This window comes from Carcharodon carcharias, chromosome 14 (genome assembly GCF_017639515.1).
Source record: "Carcharodon carcharias isolate sCarCar2 chromosome 14, sCarCar2.pri, whole genome shotgun sequence".
Classification (NCBI taxonomy): Eukaryota; Metazoa; Chordata; class Chondrichthyes; order Lamniformes; family Lamnidae; genus Carcharodon; species Carcharodon carcharias.
In genome coordinates this window covers 138,724,615-138,749,037 of record NC_054480.1, presented here as the reverse complement: position 1 = coordinate 138,749,037, position 24,423 = coordinate 138,724,615, and the positions used below count along the sequence as shown (strand labels likewise).

Here is a 24,423-nt window from a genome sequence, read left to right as displayed (position 1 = left end):
AATGAGCCACCGCTGTTGAAGCTGAGATGGTGAAAGACACTATATTACTTTTAGACTTTTTTTCCCTTTCTTTAGAGCAGGTATTCAACTTTACTTATTGACATTCAACTTTGCTCAAGGCTATGTTTAAATTTAGAGTCTGAATTAACCTGGTAGTGACAGAGATCTTGGGGTTCTTGTAGTAATCAACTCCAAACTTCCTTCAGTGTTGGGCAGATAGGGAGAATAGAGCTCTGACACTTGAAAATATATGAATGATTAAAGTTAAACAGCTAGTGAGGAATAATAATTGATTGGAGCCTAACCACTCTAGAAGAAGAATATTCCCCGCAATATCCCTCAATATTTGCCATTTCCCCTGTACTGCCAGTGATGTTTAAGCAATTCTTATTGCACTAATTCACAAACATGGTGAATACACAATCATGGGATTCAGATAATGTGATAAACTGCAAGAATTAGTAAGATAGCACTTTATTCACTATGTTGTAAAAGAGTTGTAACACTCTAAGAAACACATCAAAAAGCTTTAGAAATGCATCACAAAACAATTTCTCTTGCATGTGTTTTCTAGGAAAGAAAGAGATTTATTGAGTTGTTATGTTACATGAAAGCCAGCTTCCCCCGTTCTGAAGTGATGTTGGTCATTTGGCAAAACCACCATCAAAGAATAAAACGTTTGATTGTATTTAACCTACGAATAATATCATGTTTATATTTGCATAAATATGACCATTTCCTACAACATCATCAGCCTGTCCAACAGTTGCTGTGCAGTTGAGCAGTAACAGGAGAGTCACAAATCCACCTCTTCAGTGCTCACAATAGATCAGTTTGGACTTCCCACTGTGGATCTCCTGTGATGGAAATGCAGTTGATATGCAGTCAGGAACTTATGGAAGGTACCTTTTAATGGTTCACTTGTATGTAGCCTCTCTAAACCAGGTGCAAATTACAAATGCAGTCTTTCTTGGACTAGAGCACAGTCTTCTGTGCATTGCAACAATTCAGAACTTTGGTATAGGTGCTCAACAGTTACTTAGTCCTACCTACCCTCATCCCTCCCCCCCTCACCCCCCAACCTCAGACACGCGTACAGCATTGTCACTGTTTTAGTCCAAGCTCCAAGCCAAAAGAAAATTACCTTCTTTCAGATTTCTTTTCAAAAAAAAAGACAAGTTGTTCCATTAAATCCTACTGCTTCATTTTTTTTAAAGTCTATTGTGGCTGAAGGGTTTTCTTTTCCTCTACAGAAGTCCTAAAGTTATATTGATGAAGAGTGCTGTAAATGGTCGCAATAAAACATATATTTACAACAGTAAATGCTCTGTTGCCTGCGCAAGCTTTAATGCAGGGAGAGTAGCTCTGTCCACGAGATCCCCGATAAGAAAAAGGAAATGTGCATTTTTTTTTTTCTCTTTCGCAGCGTCAACTGGCAAGACTTGGTAATGATATAAGGTTCAGGGCATGTGGCGCAAGCTGACGTCTAGGGTACCATCATGGGTAGGAAGTGTGCTGAGAGATGTTTTCTCCTCGTTTTATGTCCCCGGCGAGGAGACCCTTTCCCATTTAATGAGATGAACATTTGCCGCCCTTTGTGCTTCCATTTCAGAGAGGCGTAGGTATTGTAACCATTTTCTTCTATCCTTTCCTTAAACTTACAATTGTTGTTGTACTCTTCCTAGAAAAGAGAAAAAAAGAAACAGATCAACAGTTGGAGGATGATTTTTATAGACCACAGAATTTTCGAAAAGCTTTTCCTTCCTTGTTGGGCGCTGTGATTTATTCTGTTGCCACCATCTCCAAAATACATATCCACGCTATCCAGGGGCAGACCCCTTCCCAAAGAAGCCAGTAGGTGATCAGTATGAATTTCACTGCGTTAGTCCTGGGTGACTACAACTGGGAAATTCTTGTCAATAATTGGTCAGCGGTACAGCAATAATGAGGCACAAATCACAGGGGAGCTTACAAATAAGTTATTTATACGGAAAGTGCATAGATTGTGAATTTTTTTTTGGCCACAAACCATTTTTAATGCAGAATCCATAAATCCTTTTAAAAGGAAATTAGATAGTGGCTTAAAAATGCAAACAGGCATGGGAATGGCTGAGGGAGTGGGAAAAGACAGTAATCTATGGAAATTCATGGAGAAAAATACCAGGATAAACCTGCTGGCCAAATGGCTTGTTTGTGTGATTTAACAATCTATGATTTGAAAAGCATTAGCATTTTCCCCTCGGTGAGTAGATTTGATAGGTATGTCATCTTAGTAGCAGAGGTAAGGGTGGCTGGGTATGGGTTTGGGTAGTGAGGCAGCGAATATGTCTAAGGAGAAGCTCTCCTACCTCCAGCCAGCTTAAGTTTTGAAAAAGCAGGTTTGTAAACAGGATTGTCTCAATCCCAAGCAGGGAGGGAACATAAATATAATGGAAGAAGCACTTTGTGAAAGAAGCACTTTGCCACCTGTGGTCAATATTTGCTACAGTAAACATTTGTTTTCTTTCTCTTGTGCCAGCATTTCCATAGTTCCCATTTGTTCCCCCAAAAGGAGCTACTTACTACCTCGGAGAGTAAAGTCATCTCAGATTTTTTGAAAGTTGTAAGTGGCAAGGAGGGCAGGCAAGAATGGACTGTGTCAACCTTCTCCCTTCCTCATTCACATGATGTGTTCCACTCTATCTATCTACCCACATGTAGCATGGGAAAGTAAGCTTAAATGACAAGTAGCCTTTTTCCTAAAACAACCACCCACCCCCTCCCCCCCGCCCCCCCAAAAAAAAGAAAAATGAAAGTTATAATGGCTACTCAACTCTCTAAGTTTGTGATGTGGTCTTCGGCAGAACCTTTAATTTGTAAAACATTGCCAATGAGTGATTCGTTTTAACGTAGGCCGCTGACAGAATTTTTGATTCCCAAATTTAAAGTGACGTTGGTGTGTCTGCTCCATCACTTTTCATTGCTTTTCAGCCAAGAGACACTGAACTTCAGTCGACCTGACTGATAAGAGATCAATGACCTCAAGATTTCAGCCAATCACTATACAGTTGACTTCACTGTCTGGAGCAAAGTGCAAGATAGTGGTGCGAGGAAAATTGCAACTTCGTAACGTGGGGATTACAAGGATTGAAATTCAAAGCATAGAGTTATCAACCTCATCTTTGCAGATTCCAAAAGGTCAGCTCACAGTGCTGCAGACTGTAAGGGGCTCTGAATGAAAAGCAGTTTGAATCAAAATTTCAATTGTTGCATTCCATAGGGCTGACTGGCACGGCACTGCTGGAGAGTGAAGAGACCATGTTCTTCCCACATTATGACTCCATAATTCACAGTCTTAGACCGTAAAACATTTGATTGATAATTACAGCAGTCAGCAAGTACATCAATGCCCAGGTCATCTCCTTTTACTATTGAGGGGTTGAAATGCAGTTTGCGGCTGAATCATCATAAATCATACGATTCTCAACAGCATCTCTGCCTCTTACCCATGCACGTGCATACATGTCACATAGTATTTACAGTACAGAAACAGGCCAATGGGCCTAACTGGTCAATGCCAGTGTCTATTGTCCTCACACAACCCTCCTCCCGCCGCATCTTATTTAATCCTATTAGCACAACCTTTTATTGTTTACTCCCTCATTTATCTATCTTGCTTCTCCTTCAGTGCAACTGTTATTCTCCATATAAATTTTTTGAATTATTAATATTGTTTGTTTATATACTTAAGAAGCCTCATAATGATTGATATTTCTGAAAAACATGATTTAAGTAACAGAACTGACCAACTCAGAGGAAGAGGACCATTCAAAATATTTCAGGCGCTTAAGGGTTAAACTTTCAGATTTTCCATTAGGAAAGTAACATTGACTTCAAGCGTATAGGTGCTGCAGTCAAATATTTGTGTTATAGGCAATTGCTTGCGAAATCTTTTTCTAGTGCTTCAGAGGACCATGGACCTTTTGGCATAGAATTAAGCTAAATCGGGAAGCTAGGCACAAAGATGGTTGCTATGGGAAACGGAAATGCTACACTGTGCTAGAAAGAGATGCTTTTTTTATGGAGGGGTTTTGGGCATGAACAAATGAAGCGATTCCCCATTTCAGGAGCCCAGCGTCAGCAGCCAAATCAGGAATCACTCAGATAAAGATGGTAGACATGCGGATGTATTTGCAATGGTAATTACTGAGCACATGGTGTAAGACTGAACTTTATGATGCTGGGGGTTGGAGTTTGTTCAGAATAGGGCCATGTAACTGGGAGAACTTCACCCTGAAGGTAGATGAGTGATTCCTGATTTGACTGACGAAGCCGGTCACCTGAGATGGGAAGTGTTCCATTTGTTAGTGTTGAGCACAAAAAGTCCAAAAAAAGTCAACTTCCCCGCCGGCCCTGCCCCCACCTCCCCCCAAAATAAAGACAAACCAATCCACTGGGTAATTAGCGCGGTAAAACAAGTGCTCGGAAAATGTTTCTAAGATGTCTCCAGGATAGCCTGGCGTATTGTGCTCTAGACCAAAGCAGTAACCATGATATGGAAGCATGTGGTAAAGTAGGAATTTATTGTGTGTCAGGTTATGAAAGATGATCCAGGCAATGTGTTTCCTTTGTATTTTGTTCTTTTGTTGCCCTTATCAGGGATGAAATTCATCACACTTAACCAGTATCAGTGGCAGGTATCAGAATCCACTCAAGTGCAGGGTCGGGTGTGAAGTTCAGCAAGAGGCATTATTCTAACAGCTGCTAAGTAATTTGGTAAATAAGTAATGTGTGCAAGGATAGGCTGATCTCCTTGCCCTTTTCAGTTAATAAGTCCACAAAACTTTATTTAAGTAACAGCCCAGAAATGACAGAATCCGCGATCATGTTTCCTATTATAGAGCAAAAATTGAAGGTTTTGCAAAGTGAGGTGACATTTTAGCAACACTGGCCAGTGGAGGGGGAAAACATAAGAAGGGTCTGTGCCCCTTAGTGCAGGAGGAAATGCTGCTGTGTGTTTTGTGTAAGACCTTAAACCAAGCCAGCCCAGGTGAATGTAAAGCGTTCAGATATCCTGACCAATATTCAAATCTCAGAAAAACCTCTCATTCATTTCAAAACAAAAACAAAAATACCTGGAAAAACTCAGCAGGTCTGACAGCATCTGCGGAGAGGAGCACAGTTAACGTTTCGAGTCCTTATGACTCTTCAACAGAAGAACAGAGTTCTGTTGAAGAGTCATACGGACTCGAAATGTTAACTGTGTTCCTCTCCGCAGATGCTGTCAGACCTGCTGAGTTTTTCCAGGAATTTTTATTTTTGTCTTGGATTTCCCGCATCCGCAGTTTTTTGCTTTTACCTCATTCATTTCAGTCTTGTTTGTTTATTTATAAGCTGGCTTCTATGTTTATCTACATAACAGTGGCTACACTTCAAAAGTAATTCATTAGCTGTGAAGGCTTTGTGACATTCTTTGAATGTGAATGGTGCCAGAGAAACACTAGTTCTTTCTTTCCTATTGCTGGTCAATGAATCTTGTTGGAAACTGTACATGTTTAGATATTGGGTAAGTGCAGGGTCCAGCTAGGCTTTCAGGCCCTCCCCCTCTTAGTCAAACAGCCTGCTTCATTACTTGGATGGAGGGAGCTGTACGTGATAAAATTGTCTGAGTGCCTTCAGGAGTAGAAAATGGGAGGGAAATGGAGAAAGGGAAGTTGACACTAATTGTATTTTTATTTTGTATGCGAATGGATCAAAATCAATGAATTTCTTCAAATTGGATTTTAGTTCACATTTTTAAAAAAATGTCAATCCTTTTTTATGTTAAAATAGGCAAAATATTTTGATATGTACCTATTGGCTAAAGGTCATAGTTACAGTTAAGGGGTGTCCTCTCATTCATTGACGACAATGTTGTAGAAATATAGGAAATTTACAGCATAGAAGGAGGCCATTCAGCCCAGCTTGTTTGTGATAGCTGAAAAAAGAGCTACCCAGCCTAATCCAACTTTCCAGCTGCAGTTATTTGGTGCAATTATCGTAATTCAATAAAATTAGTAGCAGGCGGTTATAGGTCATATAGCTCCCTTCAGATACCACCTTGAAGATTCTCTAGAGTCTGGGAAACCTCATTTGAAAAGCCGAATTGGAAGGAGGTCGTTGTGTTCCTCAGAATTTAGTGTTTCAATTTTTTTAAGAAGATTGTCACATGACGTGTGGCCACTTACTAATTGCAAGGTGGAATTCAGGAAGAATAACTGCAACATAATCTACAGACATGAATGGAATAGTGCTTATTTTAAATGGCCACTAGAAATTAGCTATTGGAAAGATCTGCCACACAAAGTGAAAGACAGAGTTGGCATGATTAAAACCAATAATCCTTTACTACACAGTCACAGATGCCAATTTAGGTTCTCTGTGGCTCTGTGTCATTGGGCAGACCCTACTAAATATAAATTTTGAGAACAATGCCCCTGAATGGGGGAGGTGGTGGCATAGTGGTAAAGTTGCTGGACTAATAATCTAGAGACCCAGTTAACCCTCTGGGGACATGGGTTCAAATCCCACCATGGTAGCTGGTGGAATTTGATTTCATTTAATAAATCTGACATATAGGGCAGAACTTTCTGCCCACCAGGTGGGCAGGCCCAACCCAATCTCCAGCAGGCAGGAAGCTGATACCCACCAGAGAAGCAGGCCCAGCCACCATTTTAAGTGGGCGGGCCAATTAAGGCCCGCACAACGTGACATCCGCCGGGAAGTGCTATGTGCTCCCTGTGCAGGCGGGGGAGGGGATTCCCCAAATGCAAGAGTGCGCTCTTTCATGCATGCGCACGAAAGAGTGCACATCTCCCTGAGGCTAAGTGCAGCCTCAGGGAGATCGCTGACAGCTGTACAAACTTGAAAAATAATAAAATCCTTAACATGCCCCCCTCATGTGACCATGTCACATGAGATGGGACATGTTAATAAATTTCACTGAAACTTTAATAAACCTTTTTAAACCCTACATGAAGCCTCATCCCGCCGGTGGATGAGGTTTCATGTTTTTTCTCCTTCCTACTGGGGCTCCTGACCTGTCCACTAACCTTAAGGTTGGACAGGCAGGTCCTTTAATTGTTTTAATTATCCTGACAATGACCTCAATTGGCCATTGACAGGTCAGCGGGCAGACAGCTGATGTCGCTGTGCCCTTGCCTTCCTGAATATTTAAATGGGGCGGGATGACATTGGGACTTTCCCCCAATGTTATCCCGCATTATTTCGCCGTCGGTAAGCAGGCCCCGCCCCCTGCTCGCCAACGGAAAAATCCAGCCCATGAAGCTTGTCTCAGTAACAGTGATTGTTATAAATACCCACCTGGTTCAATAATGGAAGGAAATCTGCCTTTCAGACCCACAGCAATGTGGTTGACTCTTAACTGTGCAGCGCCGGAAGAGGTTCAATGACCTGCTGTGCTCAGGAAGGGTGAGTACTGTGTTGGCATGGGTCAGTGTGCAGAAGTATAAAGGTGTGGCCGTCCCTTCGTGGACCTCAGGGGTGCTAGAGTCTGAGTGCCAACTGTCAATGACGCCGGAGCTGGCCAAGAGGGCGATCCCTGGCTGCTGGGACTGAGTGCCTTGCGGCTCAAGGGCCACAACTCGGATGAGCCCTGCGAGGTGTTCCTCAGGTGGGGTTGGCCAGGTTGCAATAGCCCTGCAGGTAGAGAGCGGACTAATCAATGTTCCTCTGTCCTTTCAGGAGAAGATGAGCCATAACCAATCAGAGAGGTCACGTACAGGTGGAGGCCCCCCCAACCTGCTGCTGCTGACTAGGTTCAAGCAAGACGCCCTTGAGCTGGAGAGCCTGCATGTTCCTCATGTAGCCGGGCGTGGGGAGGCGGGGCTGCCAGACGGAGATAAGGGGGCAGTGCACAGAGGCGAGAGTTTTGTATTGTGCAACCTTTCTAGTGTAGTCTCTTCACGGATGGGATCCTTGAACCTGGAGTCCCCATTGATCATTGAAAGACAATGGCACCATGATGCAGATCTCCATTGTCTCACCAGGGTGCCTGGCATACACAGTGACAGTGTGATGTCTTTAATTAATACCATATCCTTGTTTTCCCTTTTAGATTCGCCAGCACGCACTCACTCTCTGGACCCTGTAGGGCCCACCTGACATCGGGCTTCATTTGCCCCTGTGTCACACCCGCCCTCTGAACCAGGCACCAGCGCACATCCCAGCACCTCGGTGGGCATTAGATCAGTGGCCAGAATGTCAGTGCACATTGGTGAGGGTACTTCACACTCGCTTGAGGTGCAGGCAGAGACAGAGAGTGTCCAGGGCGCCGGCAGTCGGAAGACTGCTAGGGACCAGGACCATGCTCAGTCGAAGGCTGGAGTCGTCCCTTAGGTGGTAGATGCTGGATGTCCAGTGAGATGTGTGGGAGGATCTGGCGGAGATCCATGAGGGTCTGCGTGCCATGGTCTCCATTGTAGAGGGGTCCATGTGGAGCGTGAGCACTGCGTTGACCTCATGGCCGAGCGCAATGCCTCCTCCATTGAGAGAGTGGCGACTCTCATGGAGAGGCAGCTCCAGGGACAGGATCAAGGGTACCTGGGTTTGCACTTGGACCTACAAGCCCTCACATAGGCAATAACCTTAGGTGGTCAGTGCCAGTGTGGGAGATGGATGAGGCACCCAGTATCCCAGCTAAGGTGCCTGTTAATCAACGGCATGCAGGGAGGTCCAGAGTGACCTCACGTTGGCGGACGAGCTGCTTGTCGTTCCTGTGGGCTCCTCTTAGGGTGCTGTGGATGACGGCAGTAGCTTCTCTGCCCCTCTGCCAGTGACCATTGCATCTAATGAGGCTGCGATGACTGGGGAGATGCCAGCTGTGGAAATGGCTGATCCCTTCCAGGCGGGGCCAGCACAGGCTCCAAGTGTCAGAGGACGACCGCCAAGGTCATCAAGGCCAACAAGACAGCAGAGTGAGCAGGCTGTCTCCAATACCAGTGCCAGCGAGGGGGCAGCACCAAGATGTAGCACTCGCAAACACAAATTCAGGGCACCATGAGCATGAAAGGGACAGTTCGCGGGTGATTTCCTATTCATTTATGTTTGGTTTATATGTCCGCTGGTGTGGACCAGTACACCAGTAATGGTAATGTCATAATAATTTCAATGTGACAATTACATTAAATTTGCTTTGGTTCTAATGACTTGAGTATCCTTCACCTTCTTTTCAGGTTACACCAATGTGTAATGCTGGATGCGAATGGATGGATACTTTACTGCACAGGTATTGAGTGGGCTTTGGGTGCAAATGAAGGAATCATTTCAGACATCTGGGACGGTGCCAGCAGCCCTGGCATGAGGTGGAAATAGATCTTTGGTAGCCTAGCTGAAAGAGCATTGGATCAAGGCATTCCTGGTGTCACTGCCTCCCTGGAGGTTACTGAGGTCTGCCTCTGTGCAGCTGCATCAAGATCCTCTTCCTCCTGTGGGTCCCCCCTTGCCAATGCCAGATTGTGGAGAGTGCAGCATGCAACCACTATCAGTGACACCCGCTCTGGGGGTATTGTAGTACTCCCCCTGAATGGTCCAGGCATTGGAAGCGCATCTTGAGAAGACCTATGGTCCTCTCTACCAACGCCCTTGTGAAGGCATGACTCCTATTGTAACGCTGCTCTGCCTCTGTTCTTAGGTGGTGGAGAGGCGTCATGAGCCACCTTTTTAACGGGTAGCCCTTGTCACCCAGCAGCCATCCATCCAGTTGGGTTGGAGCATCGGAACCCAGGAGTGTCTCAGGATGTAAGTGTCATGGGAGCTGCCTGGGTACCTTGCACAGACTTGCAGAATCTACATCTTATAGTCACACATTATCTGCACGTTCATGGAGTGGAAGCCCTTCCTGTTGACGAAGGCACCCGGCTGATCCGCTGGAGTTTTGATGGCCACATGTTCAGTCGATTGTACCCTGGACGCAGGTGAATCCAGCAATCGCTGCAAAGCCTCTGGTTCACTCAGCCTGGCTGGCCTCGTCCATACATACAGTAAAGAATAAAGGTCAGTATCTGCCTGAACAGAGTTTCTGTCACCAGCTTCACGCAGCTGTTGTCAGCTGTTTGGGAGACTCCACCCATATCCCCACTGACCCCTGGAAAGAGCCGGAGGCATAGAAGTTGAGGTCCACTGTGACCTTCAGAGCCAGTGGCATGGGGTGTCCACCCACACAGTTGGAGCTGACCTCAGGCCCAGTCCTCTGACAATTAGAGGTCACTGTGTCCCTTGAGAGGCGGAGCCTCATTTGGAAGTGCACCTCGGACATATTGAGGTAGCTGCATCACCACCTGTAAACCCTGGCAGCAGGATAGTGGCGTCTTCTGCTTCCCCCCTGCCTTGGACTACCTGCTGGCCCTGCACCCCTTTTACGCTCGAGCAGGTCGGGGGCATGCCCGCCCATTCAGCGTAAAATTCTGCCTCTAGAAACAATAAATCAGGACCAAATTGATAGTCACATGCACAAATACAAGTTAATTAAAGAATGCCAGCATGGATTTATTAAGGGAAAATCATGTTTAACTAATTTGCTAGAGTTTTTTGAAGAGGTAACAAAGGGGGTTGATGAGGGCAATGATGTTGATGTGGTATCCGGACTTCCAAAAGTTGTTTGACACAGTGTCACACAACAGACATGTGAGCAAAGTTATGTAGCTCACAGAATAAAAGGGACCATAGCAACATGGATACAGAATTGGCTGAGTGACAGGAAACATAGAGTAATGGTTATTGGATGCTTTTCAGGCTGGAGGAAGGTTTGTAGTGGAGTTCCTCAGGGGTCAGTGTTGGCACCCTTGCATATCCTTAAAAATATTAATGACCTAGACCTTGATGTACAGATTACAATTTCAAGGTTAGCAGATGATACGAAACTTGGAAGTATTGTGAACTGTGAGGAGGATAATGTAGAATTTCAAAAGGGCATAGATGAGTTGGTAGAATGGGCATACAGGTGGCAGATGAAGTTCAATGTGGAGAAATGTGAAGTGATTAATTTTGGAATGAAGAACATGGAGAGAAAGGGCACAATTCTATCTGGGATGCAGGAGCAGAGGGACCTGGTGGACATGTGCATAAGTCATTGATGGTGGTAGGACAGGGTGAGATAGTGGTTAATAAAGTATACGGTGCCTTAGGCTTTATTAATAGGGGCATAGTGTACAGGAGCAAGGAGGTTATGTTAAACTTGTGTAGGACACTAGTTCAGCCTCGGCTGGAGTATTGTGTCCAGTTCCAGGTGCCACACTTAGAAAGGACGTGAAGGCATTGGCGAGATTGCAGAAAAGATTCATGCGAATGATTCTGGTGATGAGGAACTTCAGCTATGAAGATAGATTAAAGAAGATGGGACTGTGTTCCTTGTCGAAAAGAAAGCTGAGAGGAGATTTAATAAAGGTATTCAAAATCATGAGGGCTCTGGACAGAGTAGATAGGGACTAATTGTTCCCACTTGTGAAGGGGTCGAGAATGAAAGGGCACATATTTAAAGATATTGGTAAAAATATTGGTAAAAGAAGCAATGGAGACATGAGGAAAAACTTTTTCACAGCGAGTGGTTAAAGTCTGGAGTGCATTGCCTGAGAGTGTGGTGGAGGCATATTCAATCAAAGTATTCAAAAGGGAATTAGACATTTGTCTCAAAAGGAAGAATGCACAGGGTGACCGAGAGAAGACAGGAGAATGGAACGAAGTGAATTGCTCATTTAGAAACACAATGTGTTAATACAGAAACAGGACAACACTTCCCCACATTCTTTCAGACATATTTCATTTGACAAATCCAGATTTCTACAACTCTAACCCATTGCTTTAAAAACATTGGCCTTGAACATCCACAGGTTTTTAATCTCAATACAAGCTTCAGGAACCACTGTGCTTGTATTTCTGCTTCCCCACCCAGAATATGCAGGGTCCATGTGGAGTTGGGGGTGAAGTGTTTTCTCATCTTTGTGATCCTGATGGACACCGGGATCAGACATTCTGGGCTGAATGGCTTTCTCCTGCGTTCTAACATTTCTGTGATTCTGAGATATGGCCATAGTGGTACAGGTGTCCAATTCCAGGTTTTGTTGATTGAACATGGTGGGATTTGAACTGGTGTCCCCAGAGCATTAGCCTGGGGCCTCTGGATTACTAGCCCAGTGACATTAGCACTACACCACCATCTCCACTTGAGTCCAGCATATTGAATCTGTGTATTCTGTCTCAGCAATTGCCTCAGCCCAGTGTTAGAAGAGCAGCCTTTAATGTGCAAGAATTACACCTTCCTCTTAACAAAGCAACCATCCTAGCCTCCCTGAGGGAGAATACCAATTTATGGGAAGTTTTATGCCAACATCCAATGGGAATTGGATTGAGCGTCTATGTTAATTTCCCATAGGACCTTTACAGTCAACAGACAAGGGAGATATATATCATATCAGTCTGACCAGGATTTAAACCTGGGTCCATGAAGTAAAAAACCAACCCCAATTAAGAAATGTAGCCCCGCAAAACCTACAGGATGGGTGGAGTGTAATTTCCCCACCCCGACAGCCTGATTTCTGATACGATTTAAATCACACCTGCAGAATTGACCATGGAGGGGTTACCACCAGCTGTCCAGCCAGTAAACAGACCCATGGTCACAGTCATTAAATCAAACCCAATGTTTTTAAAGAGAACGTTTAGGACCTAGATTTATAAGTTCTATGTGAAATTGTGATGCTTATATAACCTTACCGTGCCATATAGCTTTCCCTTCTTGTTCATGGCTAAATAAAAGCCAGTATTGACCGCTTTGATTGCGACTACTCCGACATTAACTGATCTGATTTCCATTATACCTGCAAATGACAAAAAAACATGTATTATAAGAAGATTTTTCCCCCATGGCTGATGTTGTCATATGATGTGCATATACCTTTAAGGGAGTGAATTTTAAACTACTGGCAATAAATACCACATTGACAGGATTTGATGTATTAGTCCCATAGATTGTAGGCAGTCTGCAAGCATCAGGGTAGAGAATAGATATCCTGTGCTTAGCTCCCAGTGAACGTTATCTGTACATAATCTTGTCAAACCAAGAATCCACAATACTGTGTTTCACAAATCCTTGTGTATGATTGCTATGTTTATGTCGAAGAAGAACAAGAATGTAACATGGTGGCAGCATGCTTTTTGAAGATTTTACTAAGCAGAATACAAGCTTCAAACCCTTCAAGTTCAGCAGAAGAAAAGAACTGGTGTGAAAGTGAAAGAACTATCAAAACTCGCCATGTGTAAGGATTCAGCAGCTTTGTAGGATTCTATACACACTGTACCTTTATCCTGGGACTGGATCTCCCACCAGCCAGGAGACATCAGGTCTCAGCAAGATTGTTAAAATCTGGGAGAGCTTAATTTGTAAATGTCTAATTGCTGAAAAGTTTAAGCAGGAAATGAATTCAGAAGTAATAAGTCCACCAAGACCTTTACAGATTTAAAAAATTAAATTATTAAATATTTATTAACAAAATAAAAGATTTCAAGCACGTACATAAGACTACAATTACTTATTGCTATAATAACTCCTAAAATTCCTAATTAACCTGACCCCTTTAAGGCAACAGTCCAAAATAGATTTTAGATTTAAAACAGAACCAGCAAGTTAACACAATACCCACTTAACAGTGGAATTCCAGATGGTTTTCCCCCAACTTCAGTTTCGTTATACAGCACTAGGCACAAATGGCTGGAAGCTTCATTAAGGTTATTTCACACATTCCTGTTAGATCTTACATGGCCTTCTCCCACATAGCCTTTCATTTCACTTTATATATATTTCTCTCCTTTTAATATGTAAATTCTATTGTTCCATATGTCTTCAAAACTGTATCTTCCTCATAATATAAAAACTTTCATTTTGCAAATATTGTCAGTAACCTTTGGGAAAAATAAACACACTTCTTAGCCTTGCTCATTGGGCTAGTTGTAAACAGACTAAGATCCCTTTGAAATCCAAATCCCTTCATTTATCTAAAAATGCAAATTCCTTTCACACCTTACATGCTAAGCCAGCATCCGTGTTTACTCATTGGCATGTCAAGCACCTAGTTTCTTTTGATAATTTCAAGCTTGCAGTTTTGACTCCAAATGTAATTAAATCTGTGTGCGATACTGGTGCAGGTGCAAACATCCTTCCACTTCATACACTGAAATGTATATACTCACAGAAGTGGTAAATGATGATTTGGCCAAGCAACACCAAACTCGCCTTGCATAGTGACTCAGCAATTCCATCCCTGGGATCTATTATACTTAAATGTTGCTGCAAAAACTCACCCTGGTTACCCCAGATATCTTATACTGTGGACACTATGGGTGCAGTGATCACAGGCCTACTGGCGTGCAAGGATCTATCCTTGATTACCATCCATGTTATTGTCAAGACAATGACGAGGACCACAGACCACAAGGAGCACCATCGGAAACCCTGTACTTACACTGGGAGAAGACCACCTAACTCTTCAATGCAGATTAACAGCCAATGGGCTACACAATATTATTTGAACCAAATATGTATCCCCATTCCGAATGTGCATACTTTACTGCGCTGCAGAACGAATGCAGAATTACTATTCAGCAGACATGTGTGGACAACACTACCCAGTCATCTCTCGTTGATACTCTGAGGAGTCTGTTTGTCTTTCATCCACCCTCGTAACGAGGGTTGGCCGCACTATGAACAATCTTTCTCCACTGATTTCTATTCTCTGCTGCTCATACTTCCTGTCCCATAGACAGTCCAGTCCACATTCTGATGTTATCCATCCATGCCATCTTTGGTTTTCCTTGTGCACACTTTCCAGGCATTTTGCTTTGCATTACCTCTTTTTCCATCACTCCTGCCCGTTCATATCATATGCCCAAAATATGTGAGCTTCCTCGATATCACTGCCTCAAACAAGCTCCTCTTACTCCAAGCTCTTGAGGAGTATGTGATGCATTACTTGAAATACTGGGGAAGATGAAAGATGCCCATGAGATGCTTGCGGGTAACAAATTACCCAGCTTGAACATCAGACAGAAAGTTCGAGTACAACACCAACTGATGGCACTTGGAGTCCGGCAAAAATCATCAGCATATGGCCAGAACTACGATCGAATCAGGTGTGAAAAAAACAAATGGCATAATAGTGTGGCAAAACAGATGCTAAATCAGAACAATACCACAACCACAAACAATGAGTAACCCTCTTACAGCAAGAACACAGTCTAAGATACAACACAAACAAAGTATCCTTAACCAGAATTCTGAAGAAAAAGCAGCCTTCAGCAAAGATCCCCATAACTAAAGCTGGATGGATAAGCAAACTGGTAATGTGTTTCAGAGACTTGTAAATTTATTGCTCTGTGTTAAAGTCCATTCAGACACAATGTTAACCTATTTTGCGTTCATGTAAATAGTTTGATTATTTAAGGGTGAACCTTTAGTTAGAAAAAAGGGATGCTGTGATATAATGTGCACATACCTTTAAGGGAGAGTATCTTAAACAGTTGTCAACCAATTACCACATCAACAGGATGTAATGTATGGAGTCCCATGACTTGTAGGCAATTCGTAAGTAGCAGGACAGTGATTAAATGTACTGTGCTTAGCTTCCAGTGAACCTTATTTGTGTTTGGTCTTATCTTCAAATAGTGTTTCCTAATACAAAATTATTTCAGTTAAGCAACAAGTTAGAGTTTTCCAGCTGTTACTTAAACCTGTCCCATTGCACTGCCCCCCTTTAAATTTGCATGCATTATTAGTTGTGCTTCAAGAATCCAGTTAATCCAAACTTTGCCTGTTCAGAAAAATCTGCAATGTTAAACCTTAAAGCTTTGTAAAAGGGAAAATCCTTGTCTTTGTGATTTTTGATTGACAAACGTCATTACTGAAAACCAGGCACAGGGATAGGACTGGCACTATATGTTCTGTAGGTCACATGAATGTTTGTTACCACAGATTTTGAGGTCTGTATTTAGTTGTGGATTCCAGCTGCAGAAAAACTAAGGGTGGGATCTTTTGGCCCTGCATCATCATAGCGGGACAGGGAAATCCCGCCTAAGTTTTCAGTCATGGCTTGAATAATCCAGGGTCTATAGACCATGTGGGTGTATTTGAGGCCTTTTTTTGCCTTTCCCCTTCTCTCGATAGTTGACTCCTTGCTGATCTATTGATTCCTTGCTGGGTGAGTTAGGGTGGCCATGAGTCTGATTTAGTACTGACAGAGTCCAAATTTCTCCATATTGGGGCTTACTGCAGGACCAGATGATCTTCGATCCAGTATTTCAAAGTCTCGGTGCAGCAGCCACTTCCTTTTAAGCTCACAACGTCGCTCAGGCCCAGGCAAGGGAAGGCCTGTTCATTTTGCGGGTACTTGCTGACCAGCAAGTGAGATACAGTAATGAATAATGGCAAAATCAACCAGTTAGAGAGACTCGTTCCAAAGGTCACCCTATTGACTAGATGTCAGCTCAACTCCCTCATGATAATTTCCAGGTTGGTTGACTGCGCATATGAGAAAGGTCCAATTGGACCTGTCCTGCAACTTACCGCCCTCAATGTGTTCCTACCAGCCTCATTAGCTAATATCAATATCATTCATTCAAAATGATTCAGCGAGTGCCCAGGAAACAAGATACTAGCCTTGTCCTCCTAATCATCTTTGCATCTGTGCACATGTGGGAGTTTTCCTTTTCTTCATTCTTTCGTGGGATGTGGGTGTCACTGGCAAAGGCAGAATCTGTTGCCCAGCCCGAATTGCCCTTGAACTGAGTGGCTTGCTAGGCCATTTCAGAGGGCCGTTAAGAGTCAAAATCAATGCTGTAGATCCGGAGTCACATGTAGGCCAGACCAGGGAAGGACAGCAGGTTTCCTTCCCCAGTGGGCATTAATGAACCAGATGGGTTTTTACAACAACCGATTTTAGTTTAATGACTCACATTCAATTACAAATCTTGTTCATTGAATTTAAATTCCATTAGCTTCTGTGGGGGGATTTGAACCTGTGTCTGCACAGCAGTTGCCTGGACTCCCCAATTACTAGTCCAGTGAAATTACCATTATGTCACCATTATTCCCTTAGTAGGCTGGCACTGCGGGGGTGGGTGGGGGGGGGGGGTGTTTGGCATGGTTTGTGTCCAGTATTTTGGGCATCCTCTACTGGCCACCCTCGTTACAGTTTAGAATGACTTCCTGCTGAACCACAGGTCACAGTGGTTGTGTTGGATGTCAGTCACCCACTGGTGTCTTGGCAGAGTGGCCATTAGTCATGTGCCAACTGTGACAGTGAATACTGGCAGCCTATCTGATGACAGAACAGCCCAACCAATTCTCTCCTTGCCTAACACCTATACAGGGCACTTGATCTCAGCAAGAGTCACTGGATAGGAAACAGAACCTTAGCCAATCATGTTCTCCATAATCCAGCAGTGAAGAGGATAGCTATAGCTGTCTTACAATTGTCCACGTGGAGAACGGGTAGCTCAACACAGACCAGGGGTTGAAACTGGAAAGGTTCTGGCCTATAAAGCTGAGCACTCACTGACTAATTTTTCTGAGCTACTGGGAGAAGCTACACTTTTTAGATGTGGAATATCATAGGATTACACTGGATATGCAGCACAGAATAGGCCATTCGGCCCAACTACCATGTTGGTAGCAGGTAGGGGTGCATGCACAAGGGTGCCTCAAAATAAAGGTAACCTTATTAATATTTTAAAATATTGAAGGCCCACAGCTTGTAGGGCCATCAGTGCACAAGAAGGGTTGAATGGCTGAAGCTGCAACCTTTGCATTTTTTCATCCCCTTCACATGGCTGGTGAGACAATGCCCCGATTGTTCTACAGCTCGCTGCCAGGAAGCCACCTTCAACCTGTTGCCAGCCACCAGACTAAGCAAGGATGGGCTGTTTTGACACTGAGAAAATCTAGGTGATGTCCTCAGCCTGCTCCCAAATGGGCCAATAATTAGGCAAACCAACATTACCGAGAGGGTGACCATCCTCCCTGAGAAGTTGCCTCTGGAAAAATCGCACTGAGGTGGCAACACGCCAGGCAACCATCATGCCACACTGCAGCACAAACTCGCCAGCTCACCTGCCTTCTAATCCACCTGTGCGGTAAATCCAACCCTATTGAGGGCAGCAGTTAAATAGCCTCCTGGCACTCACTGGGCCTCAATGGGACTCATTAACTCAAAAACTATTACAGTCTTTATCGGGTTTAAGCAAGTGCAATGCACTGTCATCAGGAAGGTGATCGACGTTTTTAATTGCTCTGGTCTCCTGGTCAGGGTGATGTCAAGACTAAATGTGAAATTTTAAAATCAGATTATCAAGTTTTAAAGGAGCTCAATCGACTTGTGAGAAGATGCGGTTGCTAACTTCAATGCATCATTAAATGAAAAATCCTCAGAACATTTTATCTCAACAGCAAAGGACAATTATCTACCAGCTGATATCTTACTATTAAAAACATGAGGGCTGCATGAGCTTAAGTCGCTACACTCATGAAAGTAATTCTAGAGGAATTTACATATATTGTATGCACAATATGATTGACTATTTGTAATATAATAAAACCAGCATCAAAACAAACCTGGTTTCCAAAACTAACCGGGGTGAAGACATGCCACTTGCATTATCTGATGACCTATCATCACCTTGTTATGCATTTTTAAGCTGCATCGCCATGCAACTGTCAATGTGGTTGAGTCTTGTGGTATCCACAATCTTGTTGCTACAAGCTAGATGATGCTATTTTATATGTCACCTTTCCAATCAATCAAATCTCAATGAGCTTCGCACGTCAGGCTGTGACAGTATTCACAACACAATACCACCCATAATTTCCAATTAATTGCCAATAGCATAACTCTCTAACCAAGATCGGTAATGTGTGAAATCAAGCATTCTGTCATCTGAGATTAGGGTTGAGGGCACTTTTGAAACAGAGTGGGGGGAATTGTACCCTGAATCTAACCAGAGTGCAGCATTGTGAGACCATAAGACCATAAGACGTAGGAGTAGAAGTAGGACATTTGGCCCATCAAGTCTGCTCTGCCATTCAATGAGATCATGACTGATCTGATAATCCTCAACTCCACTTTCCTGCCTTTTCCCCATAACCTTTGATATCCTTACTGATTAAAAATCTGTTTATCTCAGCCTTGAATATACTTAACGACCCAACCTCTACAGCCCTCTTCAGTAAAGAATTCCACAAATTAAATACCTTCTGAGAGAAGAAATTCCTCCCCATCTCTGTCTTGAATGGACAAACCCTTACTCTGAGATTATGCTCTCTGGTTCTAGACTCTTCCACAAGGGCTGAGATGAGACCATCTCAGGCAGCTCAGTTTATGAACTTGGCCTTAACTGGTGCTCATAGATTATAGATTGAAACAAAGGCTTCAAAAATATTTTCAGAACCTAGGTGCTCCCTTCTATAAACGCTAAAGAAAAGTGACTGTTTGAGTGTTGAGCTCTCACATGGAATTGGGGCTATAGATTCACAGCTTGTAGTATCTGTAAGGTGCCATAGCAATTGTGGGCTAATAATGCATTAGTAACTGAACCTCAGGGTTCCACATGTTGAATAGACCCAACATGAAAAGGTTTGAAAATTGACATTTTGGTCAATTGACAAATAAAGCAAACGACCGTTAACTCCTTTAAGCATTTTTGATTGTGCCTTTGACTGGGGTTACTGTACTCGGTGTAGTTGTGCAACACAATGCTATAGTATGAATGGGAGCTAATATTAAGACAAATGCTGCTGCCTATAACTCATTTCCCAGCCCTGAAAATAGCACTCAAATCCTAATTATGAAGGTTTATACATTTACTATTGGAAACAATCAAGTTTCAAGCAGAGGGGGAATAAAACACAAAAAGAGTAGAAATAAAATGGGATTTTCATAAGTATGGGAACGCAATACAGCACCTTGAAACAATTTCAATTGGCACAGGTGAACTAGGGAACTGACTGAAATATTCAGAATTTTGTAATCACTAAGGACATTACAAGGTAGTAGTAGATATTGCATTGCAAATCAGTGTGAAGAAACCAGCAGTGCGATGACCCACATCCAATCTCCAGAGGCCAACTTGCACACCAGTAGACATGATGCACTGGCAATTGGTGCCTGCAATAATTCTTATAATTAAGGTAACCAAAGTTGAGCACATGAACTATTTTATCAGTGGGCAAACGTAAATGCCGAGAGACCAGATTTAAAATATTTGAACTGAAAATGAGTTTTTATTGTAAGTATAGCACAAGAGGTAGCTCCGTACTGGACGCAATGCCAGGCATTAAACACCACCTTTCAGCCCTTCTAGGCGATGAACTGTGCACCATTTGTTAGGATGTGGGGAGAGAACAGGGGACTGCAGTGGTGGAACAGTGCTCATCACACTATTGCAGTAATAGTTTGGCAATAGACCTAAAAAGCATTCATGGCTGATGAAGACTAACTTCTGGGTAATTTTAGTATTACTCTCTCTCCTCTCTTGTGTCTATCTCTCTTTCTCAGAGGAGTCATGAAAAGTTTTCATCATTAATTTACATTACTCTGGACTGTAAGCATAGATGCTAACAATTGGTTTGAGTCTGGGTTCATGAGGTAATGTGCCATGTGATTAAAGGGAATGATCTGAGTTTTATGAGTGCATTTAAAGTAATGATGGTGATACAATAGCTTCATCTATTTTTACCATTTTTTTTCCTCTCTGTTCACCATCTGGAGGCATTGTTTGCCACTGAGGATCTGTTAGACATAGGCACCCTCAGGTACCAAAAGTGATCATAAATGAGTTTAGACAGCAAGTGTTAGAAGGCAGATGTTGTGGGTTTGGTGGGGATGTTCCAGTCATACTTAATCCGCTCTCATCTAACATGCATACAAAACCACAATCATGCACTTTCCAACAAGCATCATTACTAAGCAATTTACAATGGGAAAATTGGCTGACTTTCCCCTTCATAATCCAGAGGGATCAGCAAATGCAACCCAGGATTGGAGCTTTGAGCTACTTCTAGTCAGGGTAGGTTGCCATTTATGTCTTTCCAACACATTTTATGCTGCAATAGAGAAACCAGCTTCCAGTAATGTTCACATTTCAAGAATAATTACTACATGCCTAGCTGCCAACCAAGGGGTGCAGACCAAAAAAGGTTCAGCAAAGTTAGTTAGGGTGGATAGCCCATTGGTAGTTCTGACACTGAGCAGTGTTCACTGGCCGGGTAATCATGAGCCTTTAGTGGCTAATTTTCAGACCATTTAAGTGAAGAGTTGGCAAATAGTGTGCTGCAGGCCTGTGATTTCCGCACAAATGACACCCCTGATTGGGGAATCAGCTCGATAGGTCTGCCACAACCTCATGGCTGCCATGAAATCTAACACGTTTTGTGCAGACACAGGGTGCCTTGTGTAAAGCCCCCTGCTCTCACCTTGTTCCTTCATTAATTTTCTTGGCCGATTCCAGTCTACTGTATAATTCAACGTAGTCTTGGAACTCATTGTAAATTAATTACTTTGTTACAAAGCAAGATGACCCATGATAATACCTTTTGTTATTCTGTGCAGTTCATTATATATATTTTCCTAAATTCTGTTAGGATAACAAGCTGATATAATCAAAACAGTTTAGCATTTGTATTCTGATCATTATCGCTTCTTTGCTTATAAACATTGCTTCTACTAAACTCATTACCACTACCATATAACATAAATAGAAGTAAAAAAGAGGCTGATTCCCCCCTGTTGCTCTATTTTAGTATCATAAACATAGTGAGTAAATTTCTTCTGCGCCTCATTTCCACCCAAACTAGCAATCTAAAAGAACATGTTTACAGTCCCATTAGAAATAACGATCAGAGCAATTATCCTTGCTGTGTTTTTTTGATATTGATAACGCAAAGGGACCAGAGGAAAGTTTTCCCCATTAACAAGGTCTGTACTGTAACTTGCTGCCAGCCATCTGTCTCTGGTGCATGTTACACTTTCATTATGAACAGGGCCACTCTCTGACCACAAATGAATGGGTTTAATTCCATTTTATTGCATGGGATTCCAGGATTTCTTCTTGTGGTTGCAGGGATCACATTCTGTGATTCTGTCCATCTATAATTATGCTCCGTCATTTAGGCAACCTGGATAAGTCAAATCCTGTTTATATTATAACAGATTATGGATTTTCCAGGATTTTTTCTGATGTTCTTTGGAATTGTACCCAATGATCCTATCCGTTTTCTCTTGTAGGTCAGTGGTGGTGATTAGTAATAGTGTAATTAAGCAAAGCTATCACCCACATTTTTGTTGTGAGATTTTCCAAATTTCAAAGCCCTGGCTTTGTTCTGAAAAAGCTATCTTGCTCTAGGCGTGATATAAAGCAAATTCTAAAATGTGTTTAACTATAAAATGAATTAAAACCAATCTTCAACCCTGTCTTTTGGTTACTGTATGCGGAATATTTTAGTCTTTCAAGTCCTTTTCTCTCTGATGCTCTTCAGCTGTTTGGCGATGGAATACAAAGGCACTTTGGGATTCTTTGTCAGTGTGCATTTAGGCTTCTGGTGTGCTGAGAAGAAACTAGTTAAATGTTCTGGGCTTTGAAATAAAAGCTGTAACATGTTCGAAACATAAGAGTGACTCTGCTTCAACCAAAAGGAAACAGGCCTTGTGGAAAAAAAAAGACTGGGTATAAGATCAATCAACCATCTCTGACCTGATGGCCTGACAGGGCCTTTTGTCAGGTTTAAAATACTGTGTGGTCTATAGAATAAAGCTCTGACAAGGCTCCTTTTTGACCCCAAAGTGCTCACCTGAGAGTGGCTTTAACAATAGCTCCCAGTTATATTCAATGAGTGTACAAAAAAGAGTAAAAGGCTTATTAATTGTACAGATTAAAAGGCAGACCCAAAGTCTTCTAAGGCTTTAGTAAGCTTTTCCTGTGCCGGCCCCATCACCACAGCCCAGTTAGTACAATACTGCATGGGAACTCATCAAATCCCACCATGGCCTTCCTCTGATTGACATACCTTTTCAATTATTTCACAGTTTGCTAAGTTATAAATGGAGAGGGCCTGCTTCTAAGACATCTTTTCATGTTGACTCTGCATTTGCAGCTAATGACCGTGACTAGCACCTTTGATCTGGGACTCTGTGCCCCATGCTGGCTGCACTTGTGTAGGCTTAAGGCCTACCTTCCCATTTCAACACGCCTTTCTCATTCTGGCCCTGTAGTGGTGATCTGTCACAGTTAAATGTGAACAAAAGCCTCTCTTCACCCCTTGGATTTTTCTTTGGGTTGGGTTGGGGGGTTGGGGAGGTGAGGGGCGTGGGGAGAGGAAGCTGTCTGCTGCAGCAAACCTAATTTTGTAACCCTTTCTGCACTAGCCCACTGTTTGGAAACTAAAGTAAGCACTCCTGACTGAAAATTATGTCTAGGAATTACTACTCTGTTTTAGTGACCATCAAATTTACTCTAAATTTCACATCTTGGCAAACAAGAATGACATTAATCTTGATTGCATTAAACTTTCACACTATGGCAAAGTGGATAATGCCATTACAGTCATGTAAAATGTGCTTAAATACAATGAAGGAAACAGTAGCACTTTAATAATGTACCAACCTTCTGTCATAACAGAGAGAATTGCATAAGACTCTATCGCCTGAAGCTGCCTTCATTACTTTATTATTCTGAAGTTGTTTTGAGGGGGAAAGTTCAGAACAAAGAACAAATAGATCCTTCCCCCTGCTCAAGATCTCTTTCTCAGACGCTGCTTTTATCATTTCGCTTTTGGTCCTTGGAAGCAGCCATTTGCTCTGAGAAGCTTTGTGTTTTGTAAAGCATCTTGTGGATCATCACTCTGTGACTGCCTCACCAAATCCATGGTATAACATAGCAATACTAAAAATATATATATCATGCACCAAAGAAAAGTTAAATAAAATTCTATCAGAATGACTTTAAGGTAAAAAATTTCTTTGTGCTTGCTCCGGGCGCTTCACAAGAATACATTGTTGCAAAATGCATATTCCTCTGAACTGGAGTACATTGGGAAATTGGGGGCTGAAAGTGCACAATTATACAATCTATACCCCTGGCATGCACCAAGGGGTGGAGCAGTGGAACTTGTCTGCCTTTGTTTCATCTCCGCCTGAAACTAGCTGGGAGGCCCACTTTCATGTACCAACCAGAGAAGGAATTACCCTGTTCATTAAGTGTATCAACATTGTAAATGCCTTTGCACAGATCTCATCTGGCCATTGGCCTTAGCAAAATCATAAATTTGCAGTAACTCGTTATGGCAGTTGTAATGTGAGTTAATTTTTTTTTTAAAACGTGATGTGGGTATCACCTCAGAAAAGATTGGGG

The 24,423-nt window shown here is 42.7% G+C and overlaps 1 protein-coding gene across 1 annotated transcript in view; it reads right to left on the bottom strand.

Annotated features, from left to right (window-relative positions):
* Positions 1-1,094: 1,094 nt before the first annotated feature.
* fgf22 (fibroblast growth factor 22) overlaps positions 1,095-24,423 on the bottom strand; it is a 136,050-nt gene continuing 112,721 nt past the window's right edge. The window contains exons 2-3 of the mRNA XM_041204905.1: positions 12,748-12,851; positions 1,095-1,681 (exon numbers count right to left, since the gene is read on the bottom strand). Coding sequence (XP_041060839.1) covers positions 1,487-1,681; positions 12,748-12,851 — 299 coding nt within the window. The 3' untranslated portion in view covers positions 1,095-1,486. The remainder of the gene's footprint in view (positions 1,682-12,747; positions 12,852-24,423) is intronic.